General features: G+C 42.4%; 1 protein-coding gene across 5 annotated transcripts in view; it reads left to right on the forward strand.

Moving 5' to 3' along the window:
• LOC140199206 (cilia- and flagella-associated protein 44) overlaps positions 1-13211 on the forward strand; it is a 227791-nt gene that overhangs the window by 175564 nt on the left and 39016 nt on the right. For 2 of the 5 annotated variants that reach the window (XM_072260870.1, XM_072260872.1), the window contains 3 exons: positions 2107-2237; positions 11131-11247; positions 11603-11804. In XM_072260870.1, the coding sequence (XP_072116971.1) occupies positions 2107-2237; positions 11131-11247; positions 11603-11804 (450 nt within the window). The remainder of the gene's footprint in view (positions 1-2106; positions 2238-11130; positions 11248-11602; positions 11805-13211) is intronic. The other 3 variants (XR_011886373.1, XR_011886374.1, XM_072260871.1) reach the window with 3 other exon arrangements.

Genomic DNA, 13211 nt, shown 5'->3' on the forward strand with positions numbered 1-13211 from the left:
CTGTCCCATCTGGAAAAATGGTGCCTCATACAGCAGGATGCTACTTAATGTCTAGCTTAATGACCAGCTTAATGTTTAATATAATCATCTCTCAGAAGCTGGTGGGTAAACTATCCTTGTTGGGTCTCAATACCCCTCCATCTAACTGGATCTTGGACTTCCTGACAACAAGACCCCAGTCAGTTCGTGCTGGTAGCAACACTTCTAGCTCAATCACACTGAGTACTGGCAGTCCCCGTCTTCCCCCAGGGGTTGCGAGCTCAGCTCATTGCTGTTCATGCTGTTGGCACGTGACTCCAGTTCAAACCGATTCATTGCTGGTGACACAACAGTGGTTGGCCTCACCAACGTCAACAGCGAGACGGCATACAGAGAGGAGGCAGAGAAGCTGGTAGAACGGTGTGAGCACAACTTGAGTCTCAATGAGGACAAGACAAGACCAAAGAGAGCATTGTGGATTTTAGGGAGGAGCAAGTTGATCATTCCTCACTGCACGTAAATGGTTCCTTCATGGAGAGAGTTAGAGAGCATTTAAGTTTCTGGGAATGTACATAACGGACAATCTCACCTGGTCCCTCAACACCACCACTTTGGTCAAGAAAGGGCAGTACATCAACAATTCCTGAGGAGATTGAGATGATTTAGGCTCCCTCCTCAGTCCAACCAATTTTTACAGGAGCACCATTGAGACTGTCCTGACCAGCTGCATTACCGTCTGGTACAGGAATTGCAAGGCATCTGATTGCCAGTCCCCATAAACAATTGCGAGGACTGCTGAGAGGGTCATAGGGGTCTCACTTCCACTCATCAGAGGTATTTGTCATGAGCACTGTGTACACAGGGCCCTTAGCATTGTCAATGTTCCCTCAGAAAAATCTGTTTGACCCCCCTCTACCATCAGTCAGGAGGTACCATAGCATTAGGACAAGGGCTGTTAGGATGAGAAATGGCTGTGAGACAACAGAACTCCCTACCATCACGTGTGAAGTGTCAGAAGTGTTATATTGTTTGCCTTTTAATTTGAGACATAAATACACTTTATTATTTGTTAATTTATTTGTGGTAATATTACTTGTGTGTTGTGTCTGAGTTATGGATAGATATTTAGGTATTTTATTGATCCCAAAGGGAATTACAGTGTCACAGTAGCATTATAAGTGCGCAGATATAAATATTAGAAAAGTAGAAAGAATAAAGTTACCACAAACAGTCTAATGGGAGAGGGTCATCATTTCTCCAGCTATAGATTGACTCATTATAGAGCCTCATGGCTGAGGATAAGAATGGCCTCATATAGTCCTCTTTGGAGCATTGCAGTTGTCTTAGTTTAGTCTATTACTGAAAGTGCTCCTCTGTTCAGCCAAGGTGGAATGCAGAGGGTGAGAAACATTGTCCAGAATTGCCAGGATTTTCTATAGGGTCCTTTGTTCTACCACAGCCTCCAGTGTGTCCAGTTTGACTTCTATAACAGAGCCAGCCTTTCTAATCAGTTTACTGAGCCTCTTGGCATCACCCGTGTTGATGCCATTGTCCCAGCATAGAAGATTGTATGAGCAATAACAGACTGGTAGAATATGTGAAGAAGGGGCCTGCATATTCCAAAGTACCTCAGTCTCCTCAGGAAGTAGAGGCGACTCTGGGCCTTCTTGTACGCAATCTCTGTGTTGGTGCTCCACTCAAGTCTGTCATCCAGGTGCACCCCCAGTACTTGTAAGTCCTCGCCACATCCATGTTCTCACCATCAATAGTAACATATGTACATATTGTGTTGTGGACCTTGGTCTGAAGGAATGTTGTTTCATTTAGCGGTATACGTGTGTATGATTGAATGACAATAATCTGGAACTTGAACTTCAAATTTTAGATTGCTGAACAATGGAAGAAGCTTGGTATTGATCTTTGGCTATAAGGAAAGAATGGCCAATTGAATTAATTTTAGATTGGTTCAAGGTTATAGAGAAGTGGGTCAAATACAGGCTATAAAGAAACAGGAAAGCTTTAAATTGTCTTGCCAAAGAGTCAGCATAATCTGCTTGTTCTGTAAACTAGTTTCCTGATATCTGGTTTTCTATGGTATCATTTCTCTCACCTGTTTTCTTGATATAGCTTGTGACCCAGCACTATTTGAAAACACCCTGCAACTTCGAGAAAAACGCCTGGATATCGAAGAGGCCATAGCCGAAGAGAAAAAAACACAGGAATCAATAAAGAAGGAATATGATTTGATTGCTAAAAAGGTTTGTTTCTTTGCATTTTCTATCTGTATAAATATTCATATTCATATTCTGAACAGGATTAAACTGACTAACAAGAATGCAAGGCTTTAGTTCAGTCAAAAGGAAGTGCAGTAACATTGAGTAAGGTCCAGTTGTAACCCACAAGTTCAGAAGAGACCAACTAGTCCAGCAATTTTATGTGAGAAACACAAAACATCTTTTGGTCATTGGTAGAGTAGCTAAGGATCTGCATGACTGATTGGATTCCATGACATCTTGGATTGGATAACCCCATATCTGGCTTTTGACTTGTTGAGCTGTTGTGTGCTGGGGCAGCAGGCTGAGGGTAGCAGACACCAACAGAATCAACAAACTCATTCGTAAGGCCAGTGATGTTGTGGGGATGGAACTGGACTCTCTCACTGTGGTGTCTGAAAAGAGGATGCTGTCCAAGTTGCATGCCATCTTGGTCAATGTCTCCCATCCACTACATAATGTACTGGGTAGGCACAGGAGTACATTCAGCCAGAGACTCATTTCACCGAGATGCAACACAGAGCGTCATAGGAAGTCATTCCTGCCTGTGGCCATCAAACTTTACAACTCCTCCCCTGGAGGGTCAGACACCCTGAGCCAATAGGCTGGTCCTGGGCTTATTTCATAATTTACTGGCATAATTTACATATTACTATTTAACTATTTAAATAGCAGAGTGAAGGCTTAAGGGCTTCGTCTGAATGGGCTTAGGTGGAAACGGGCGAGGTGAGGAAGGTTTGGTATTCATTTTTTGTTGTTTTTTAAGGAGGGGGCAGTATGAGTGTGCCAGATATGGGAGGTCCTGGAATCTCCAAGCCTCCCGGACGTCCACATCTGCGCCAGGTGCGCCGAGATGCAGCTCCTAAGGGACCGTGTTAGGGAACTGGAGCTGCAGCTCGATGACCTTCGTCTGGTCAGGGAGAGTGAGGTGTTGACAGAGAGGAGTTACAGGCAGGTGGTCACGTCGGGGCCACAGGAAGCAGACAAGTGGGTCACGGTTAGGAGGGGGAAGGGGAAGAGTCAGGTAATAGAGAGTACCCCAGTGGCTGTGCCCCTTGACAATAGGTACTCCTGTTTGAGTACTGTTGGGGGGGGAAGCAACAGTGGCCGTGCCTCCGGCACAGAGTCTGGCCCTGTAGCTCAGAAGGGTAGGGCAAGGAAGAGGAGGGCAGTAGTAATAGGGGACTCGATAGTAAGGGGGTCAGATAGGCGATTCTGTGGACGCAGTCCAGAGACCTGAATGGTAGTTTGCCTCCCTGGTGCCAGGGTCCGGGATATTTCTGATCGCGTCCAAGATATCCTGAAATGGGAGGGTGAGGAGCCATAGCTTGTGGTACATATAGGTACCAATGACATAGGTAGGAAAAGGGAAGAGGTCCTGAAAGAAGAATATAGGAAGTTAGGAAGGGAGTCGAGAAAAAGGACTGCAAAGGTAGTAATCTCAGGATTATTGCCTGTGCCACGCGACAGTGAGAGTAGGAATGGAATGAGGTGGAGGATAAATGCATGGCTGAGGGATTGGAGCAGGGGGGAGGGAGTCAAGTTTTTGGATCATTGGGACCTCTTTTGGCGCAGGCATGACCTGTTCAGAAAGGACAGGTCACACTTGAATCCTAGGGGGACCAATATCCTGGTGGGGAGATTTGCGAGGGCTACTGAGTTGACTTTAAACTAGAATGGTTGGGGGGTGGGAATCAAATTAAGGAGACTAGGAGAGAGGAGGTTAGTTCACAACAGGGGGATGGGAACCAGTGCAGAGAGACAGAGGGGTGTAAAATGAGGGTAGAAGCAAAAAGTAGTAAGGTGAAAAGTAAAAGTGGCAGGCCGACAAATCCAGGGCAAAAATCAAAAAGGGCCACTTTTCAACATATTTGTATAAGGGCTAAGAGTGTTGTAAAAGCGAGCCTGAAGGCTTTGTGTGTCAATGCAAGGAGCATTCGTAACAAGGTGGATGAATTAAAAGTGCAGATTGTTATTAATGAATATGATATAGTTGGGATCACAGAGACATGGCTCCACGGTGACCAAGGATGGGAGCTCAACATTCAGGGATATTCAATATTCAGGAGGGATAGACGTGAAAGAAAAGGAGGTGGGGTAGCACTGCTGGTTAGAGAGGAGATTAACGCAATAGAAAGGAAGGACATTAGCCGGGAGGATGTGGAATCGATATGGGTAGAGCTGCATAACACTAAGGGGCAGAAAACGCTGGCGGGAGTTGTGTACAGTCCACCTAACAGTAGTAGTGAGGTTGGGGATGGTATTAAACAGGAAATTAGAAATGTGTGCAATAAAGGAACAGCAGTTATAATGGGTGACTTCAATCTACATGTAGATTGGGTGAACCAAATTGGTAAGGGTGCTGAGGAAGAGGATTTCTTGGAATGTATACGGGATGGTTTTTTGAGCCAACATTTCGAGGAACCAACTAAAGAGCAAGCTATTCTAGACTGGGTATTGGGCAATGAGGAAGGGTTAATTAGCAATCTTGTCGTGAGAGGCCCCTTGGGTAAGAGTGACCATAATATGGTGGAATTCTTTATTAAGATGGAGAGTGACATAGTTAATTCAGAAACAAAGGTTCTGAACTTAAAGAAGGGTAACTTTGAAGGTATGAGACGTGAATTAGCCAAAGACTGGCAAATGACATTTAAAGGGTTGACGCTGGATATGCAATGGCAAGCATTTAAAGATCGCATGGATGAACTACAACAATTGTTCATCCCAGCTTGGCAAAAGAATAAATCAAGGAAGGTAGTGCACCCATGGCTGACAAGGGAAATTAGGGATAGTATCAATTCCAAAGAAGAAATGTACAAATTAGCCAGAGAAAGTGGCTCACCTGAGGACTGGGAGAAATTCAGAGTCCAGCAGAGGAGGACAAAGGGCTTAATTAGGGGAAGAAAGATTATGAGAGAAAACTGGCAGGGAACATAAAAACTGACTGTAAAAGCTTTTATAAATATGTGAAAAGAAAAAGATCGGTTAAGACAAATGTAGGTCCCCTACAGACAGAAACAGGTGGATTGATTATGGGGAACAAGGACATGGCAGACCAATTGAATAACTACTTTGGTTCTGTCTTCACTAAGGAAGACATAAATAATCTTCGGGAAATAGTAGGGGACAGGGGGTCCAGTGAGATGGAGGAACTGAGGGAAATACATGTTAGTAGGGAAGTGGTGTTAGGTAAATTGAAGGGATTAAAGACAGATAAATCCCCAGGGCCAGATGGTCTGCATCCCAGAGTGCTTAAGGAAGTAGCCCAAGAAATAGTGGATGCATTAGTGATAATTTTTCAAAACTCTTTAGATTCTGGACTAGTTCCTGAGGATTGGAGGGTGGCTAATGTAACCCCACTTTTTAAAAAAGGAGGGAGAGAGAAACCGGGGAATTATAGACCAGTTAACCTAACATCGGTGGTGGGGAAAATGCTAGAGTCAGTTATCAAAGATGTGATAACAGCACATTTGGAAAGCGGTGAAATCATCGGACAAAGTCAGCATGGATATGTGAAAGGAAAATCATGTCTGACGAATCTCATAGAATTTTTTGAGGATGTAACTAGTAGAGTGGATAGGGGAGAACCAGTGGATGTGGTATATTTGGATTTTCAAAAGGCTTTTGACAAGGTCCCACACAGGAGATTAGTGTGCAAACTTAAAGCACACGGTATTGGGGTAAGGTATTGGTGTGGGTGGAGAATTGGTTGGCAAACAGGAAGCAAAGAGTGGGAATAAACGGGACCTTTTCAGAATGGCAGGCAGTGACTAGTGGGGTACCGCAAGGCTCAGTGCTGGGACCCCAGATGTTTACAATATATATTAATGACTTAGATGAGGGAATTAAATGCAGCATCTCCAAGTTTGCAGATGACACGAAGCTGGGTGGCAGTGTTAGCTGTGAGGAGGATGCTAAGAGGATGCAGGGTGACTTGGATAGGTTAGGTGAGTGGGCAAATTCATGGCAGATGCAATTTAATGTGGATAAATGTGAGGTTATCCACTTTGGTGGCAAAAACAGGAAAACAGATTATTATCTGAACGGCGGCCGATTAGGAAAACGGGAGGTGCAACGAGACCTGGGTGTCATTATACCCCAGTCATTGAAAGTGGGCATGCAGGTACAGCAGGCGGTGAAAAAGGCAAATGGTATGCTGGCATTTATAGCGAGAGGATTTGAGTACAGGAGCAGGGAGATACTACTGCAGTTGTACAAGGCCTTGGTGAGACCACACCTGGAGTATTGTGTGCAGTTTTGGTCCCCTAATCTGAGGAAAGACATCCTTGCCATAGAGGGAGTACAAAGAAGGTTCACCAGATTGATTCCTGGGATGGCAGGACTTTCATATGATGAAAGACTGGATCGACTAGGCTTATACTCGTTGGAATTTAGAAGATTGAGGGGGGATCTTATTGAAACATATAAAATCCTAAAGGGATTGGACAGGCTAGATGCAGGAAGATTGTTCCCGATGTTGGGGAAGTCCAGAACGATGGGTCACAGTTTGAGGATAAAGGGGAAGGCTTTTAGGACCGAGATGAGGAAAAACTTCTTCACAAAGAGAGTGGTGAATCTGTGGAATTCTCTGCCACAGGAAACAGTTGAGGCCAGTTCATTGGCTATATTTAAGAGGGAGTTAGATATGGCCCTTGTGGCTAAGGGTATCAGGGGGTATGGGGGGGAAGGCTGGTGCAGGGTTCTGAGTTGGATATCAGCCATGATCGTTCTGAATGGCAGTGCAGGCTCAAAGGGCTGAATGGCCTACTCCTGCACCTATTTTCTATGTTTCTATGTTTCTATTTATGGTTCTATTACTATTTATTATTTATGGTGCAGCTGTAACAAAAACCAATTTCCCCCAGGATCAATAAAGTATGACTATGACTATTGATCAAGACACCCATAAACCTATTTTATTCAGACTTAGTTGGCTCTGACAATGTTGATTGGAAATGGAAAGCATTTTGACCACTGAGTCTTTGGCTTCTCTACTTGAGGGAAATCAGGGGAGGATTGATGTGTGAATTTTCATTTTACTTTGTCGGTCAGAGTAGAACAAGAATCAGCCAAAATGAAAATTCAGGCTTTCCCATTCCTCACTTATCCTTCCACCTTGTCTCATTCCCTCCAGTAAAACGTTCTGTCTCTTACTCTTCCTTCATTTGCAGTGGGAATCCATGTATAATTTACTTAACACATACACAACTTTGTATTTGGGGAACTTTTTGGTTATCCAGAAGCATCATCCTGATGGTAAAGAGTGCAGCCTCATGGTGCTGTGAACATATTGGTAAACTTGTGTAAGAATTTGACCACAAGGGTATTTACTGATTGAGTTAAAGTTTGCATATGCCCCATTTTGGATAAAATATCACTGGGGTGAAACTGTATCATGTGTTACTAATTAGTACAGTGGCATAATTTTCATATTAAGGAGAAATGAAATGTGCTCAAAGCCTCTACATTTCTATCTTCCATCAGCAGTCTGAGCTGCAGCTGTCAGAGGTCAGTGAATAGTCCACCAAAAACAATTGATGCTTCCATCTCCATTGACCAGAAGATGTAGGAGCAGAATTAGGCTATTCAGCTCATTGAGTCTGTTCTGCTATCTGACCAATGCAAATTTTTTTTTTCCTTTCAAGCCCATTCTCCTGTCCACCTTACGAATGGAAAACCTATGAACCTCCTTTTTAATGACTTGGCATCCACAGCCATCTCTGGCAACAAATTCACCATCATCTGGCTAAAGAAATTCCTCCTTATCTCTACTGTAAAGGAATATCCTTTTATACAGAGGCTGTGCCTTCTTGTTCTGGGCTTGTTCTCCCACACTGGAAACATCCTCTCCGCCTCCACTCTATCCAGGCCTTTCAATATTGTGTATTGGTAAAAGATTTCTCCTCTTACCCTTCTAAATTCCAGAGAGTACAGGTCTGGATCTATTAAATGCTCCTCATAAATTAATCCTTTCATCTAACAGATCATTCTTTTAAATCAGCCTTCCAATGCCTGCATATCCTTCCTTAAATATGGGGTCTAGTAATCCAAATATGATCTGACCAATGTCTTATAAAGCCTTGGCATTACAGCCTTGTTTTTATATTCTAGTTATCAACAAATGAATGCTAACATTGCATTTTCCTTCCTGAATTTTTGAATTCTCTTCCATTTAGAAAATTGTCTATGACTTCATTCCTATTGCCAAAGAATATGCCAAAACACTTCCCCATTCGGTATTCCTTGGGCCATTTCTTTACTCATTCTATCAGCCTATCCAAGTTCTTATGCATACTCCCTATTTCATCTGCACTGCCTGTCTCTCTTCCTATCTTTGTATAATTTGTAAATTGGGCCATAAACCATTAATTCTGTCATCCAGATAATTAATATATCATGTGGAAAGTAGTGGACCAAGCAGTCACTAGTCACAGCCAATGGCCAGATAAACTTCCTTTATTCCTACCCTTTGCTTTCTGCCATTCAGTCAATCTTCTATTCATGCTAGTACATTTCCTGTAATACCATGGACGCTTATCTTGTTTAACAGCATCAGGTGCAACACTTTGTCAAAGGCCTTCCGAAAAATCAAGTAACCAACATCCACTGACATTCTTTTGTCTATCCTGCTTGTTACTTCCTCAAATAATACAATTTTTGTCAGACATGATCTCTCCTAAAGGAAACCATGCTGACTTCTGCCTATTTTATCATGTGGTTCCAAGTATTCCAAAACCTCTAACAGACCCTCAAATCTTACCAACCACTGTAGTCAGGCTAAACACCACATTATTTCCTGACTTTTGCTGCCCTCCCTTCTTAAAGAGTGGAGTGACATTTACGATTTTCCTGTCTTCTGGGACCATTCCTTACTCTAGTGATTCTTGAAAGATCACTTTAGTGTCTCTGCAATCTCCTCAGCTACCTCATTCAGAACCATAGGATATAGTCCATCCATTTCAGGTGACTTATCCACCTTTAGAGCTTTCAAATTTCCCAATCACATTCTCCTTAGTAATAGTGACTACATTTGCTCCTGCCCCGATTCTATTGAAGTTCTAGCATTAACTTCCTCTTCAGTTTCCTTGTTTCCACTTTCACCAAGCAAAATAATTAGTAAAAGGTAAGTAGCCAGTCCCTCCTCCAAACGACATTTTTTTCAGATCATGAATGCCTTCTCCAGCCCTCCCTGTGGCATTGCTATTCATATCATTTCACTGCCCTGTGATGCAACTGGTAGAGCTACTGCCTTTGTGTTTCAGTGACCCAGGAATAATCCTGATCTCCAGTGCATCAAAGATAAGCAGGTTGGTAGGCTAAATGGCAGCTGTAAAGTTCCCCTGAGGTGCAGGCGAGTAGTAGAATCTGGAAGTAGCTCATGGAAATGTAAGGAAAATAGAATAGGATTTGTGTATATAGGATGACCCTGAGAACTAATGTGTTCCACTTTTACAGAAGTCTTGGACTGATTTTGAATATAAGTAAGAAAATACAGTAGATTCTGGTTAATTGGGACATCAGGATGAATACAATTTGGCTCAATTAAGCATTTGCCCAACTAGATGAAGACAAACAACCATTAAATTGAGTAATAAATTATGTATTTAAGACACTATCAATACTACTACAGCACTATAAAACTGTGTATTAGATCCTAATAGGTACCAGCGGAGGAATTCATCCAGTGTACAGTGATAATGGACTACCATCATACAATCCTTTTGACAATTGTCATCTTCATTGTCATTGTAACATTCAAGATGATTGTCGATACCTTCAAATTCTTCTTAGTTTCTAACTAATTGAAGCAATGAAATCATTTCATTTTCACACCTGGTCATTTCTGGTGTCTCCAAACCTAAATGCTTGAAACTGGAGTGACTATAACAGATCTAAGTTGTCATAGTTCTTCTTTCTCACCAACTATCAGTGACAAAAAGCCCTGCTTTTTGAACACAGCACATGGAACTTATGCTATTTAAAAAGTTTTCTCTAAGCACAGTGTAATGCCATACAGAAGTGCATGCAACTGATGTTAGTTAGAAACTTTGCTATGAGTCTCCTGTCCTTAATTAATCAGCATAGTCTCCCAAATAAACAAACAGAATACTGGCTACTTTCTTGATTAGTTTTTGTTCTTTCAGGTTTGTTCCAAATAAGCGCTTCAATTAACTGATAGCCAAGTTAATCGGAATACACTCTATACAAATATCACGGTATGGTAAAAATATTTCCACAGTATTGTAATGAATGGCATCAAAAGTACCTAAGACTGATAAGAAAGAACAGTTACTAAAAATGGAGAGAAAAAAGAAACTAGTTCTGGTCTGCTGCTCATAAGAATCAGTAGATGTACACACAGTACATCAGACTTTAGAATTCAATAGTACTCTGCGAGCTTACTCATATGTACTTACAGGGCACCTGGAAATCAGGTACTCATACACCCAGCGTGACCTATTATGGGTTGATGGAAACGGAGACTCATTGTGCCAAAGGCCTGTTTCCACTGCTGTATAACTGACTCTACACCTTTATACTCACCTTACACTGAAGACATTTCTATGAATTCACTCTTTGAACCAAACTATCAGTTACTACTCTGTTTCAATCAACTCCTGTAAATGTTTAATGATGGAAACTTAGGTAAAGTTGAGAATGGGCTAAGTCTAGAAATGTCTGTGTTCATGAAAAACTAAAGCAAAACTTGAGATTTCAATTCTATTTGAAATTTTCAGAGTTGGCAGATGTTAGTCATGTTCCAGTCAGAGCACATTGACTGTTACTGCCATTAATCGAATTGGATTAATCCAATGGACACTTGGAGCCTAGAGCCTAGAGCTTTGTTCAACAATGTAATTGTACCATAATTATGCAGGTAAAGGCTATAGATGGGACAGTAAAATCTGCAAAACGTGATCTAGAGGTTTTGCAAAGAGAAAAACAACAGAAATTGAATGAGCTGTACGTGGTTGTCCCTCTGAAACTGCATCAGGTAAGAGAATGAATTTAAATCAATTTATAATGGAATTTCAAACTCAATGCATCTGAGATTTAATATGAAGAATGATATAGACGGTGAAATCTCATATTTACATTTAGATATTGGCTGCATAATTCTGATATGCACCGAGAGCACACACTAATATTTATTCACTCAGCTTGTACATGTAAAGAAAATGACAGAGACAAATACAGGATTCACCTTCATCCGAGTGCTAACGTTGTATCACACTACTTAAGCACAACTGTGCATAACATCTTTAATGTTGATAATTAAATAAGGTAAGAGTAATCAAAACCTATGTAATTGATGAGAAAAAACAGTATCCTTTCTCTTACAATGGCAGATAGAGTATGTTGTGAATGGAGACATGCCAAATGATTTAGTCTCTGGCTTGGTCTTCACCAGTGTGGCTTTAACATCGCTGCAAAATCGGATCAAAGAACTTCACGTGGAGAGGACAGAGCAACGAGAGCTGTATAAGCGAGCACGACAGAAACACGTACAACTTCTCCAAGACAAAGCAAAGATGGAAGCTGAAATAGCAGGTAATAGCTGTATATGGCAAAAAGGTGGAAATATTGTCAGAAACCATCAGTGCAAGCTCATCAGTGGGTCTAGGAAAACGGGCACAAAGGCATGCCGAGGGTCAAAGTTAATAGTCATGCTGTATTTGAAACAGGTAGTTGTGAAAATATTGACGAATATGTTACATTTCAACATTATTTTGCCTTTTAAGGCAAATCATGTTAGGTTTATCATCATGTACACAAGCACGATGAGGTACTTGCAGCAGTATTACATGCCAATTCATGGAATATAAATTTGATTGGGAGAAGTCACAGACGCAGTAGCTTGTTATCACGCAAGGCCGTTGAGAGGATTTAAAAAGTGAGGATTTCTTTCAGTGGGAGATTGGATTGGGAGACGTGCATAGACGCAGTAGCTCCTCATCGTGCAAGGCCACTGAGAGGATTTTAAAAGCGAGGATTTCTTTCAGTGGGAGATTGGATTGGGAGAAGTGCACAGACGCAGTAGCTCCTCATCGTACAAGGCCACTGAGAGAATTTTAAAAGCGAGGATTTCTTTCAGTGGGAGATTTGATTGGGAGAAGTGTGCAGACATAGTAGCTCTTCATCACGCAAGGTCGCTGAGAAGGTTCCCAGATAAAAAGGAGACACTGTCTAGTGGAGCAGTCGTCGAAGTAGTGTGAGTCAGAGTAGTAGGGCTTTGGCTCATCGGGACTTCGGTGTGGATGGGCCTAGGCATCAGATGCAGGATATCCAGGAGACTTTCAGCCTTCCTGATGGCCACATCTGTGCCAGGTGCATCGAGCTGCAGCTTCTTGGAGACTGAGTTAGAGAACTGGAGCTGCAGATCAATGACCTTCGGCTTGTTAGGGAAAGTGAAGAGGTGGTAAACCGGAGCTACAGGGAAGTAGTCACACCAGGCCCACAGGAGACAGAATGGATGGCTGTCAGAAGAGGGAAGGGAGGACATCAGACAGTGGAGAGCAACCCTGTGGCCGTCCCCCTCAACAATAAATACTCCATTTGGAGTACTGTTGGGGGATGGGGGAACAACATTCCTGGGAAAAGCAACAGTGGCTGTTCCTCTGGCATTGAGTCTGGCCCTGTGGCTTAGAAGAGCAGGAAACTGAAGAGGATGGCAGTTAAAGGAGACTCTATAGTTAAGGGTACAGATAGGTGACTCTGTGGGTGCGAAAAAGAAACACGGATGGTAGTTTGCCTCCCAGGTGCCAGGGTCTGAGATGTTTCTGAATGCATCCACAATATCCGGAAAAGGGAGGGTGAGCAGCCAGAAGTCATGGTGCATATCGGTACCAAAGACATAGGAAGGGAAAAGGAAGAGGTCCTGATAAAAGAATATAGGAAGCTAGGAAGGAAGCTGAGAAGCAGGACTTAAAGGGTAGTAATCTTGAGATTGCTGCCTGT

This window comes from Mobula birostris, chromosome 6 (assembly GCF_030028105.1).
Source record: "Mobula birostris isolate sMobBir1 chromosome 6, sMobBir1.hap1, whole genome shotgun sequence".
In the NCBI taxonomy this organism is placed as follows: Eukaryota; Metazoa; Chordata; class Chondrichthyes; order Myliobatiformes; family Myliobatidae; genus Mobula; species Mobula birostris.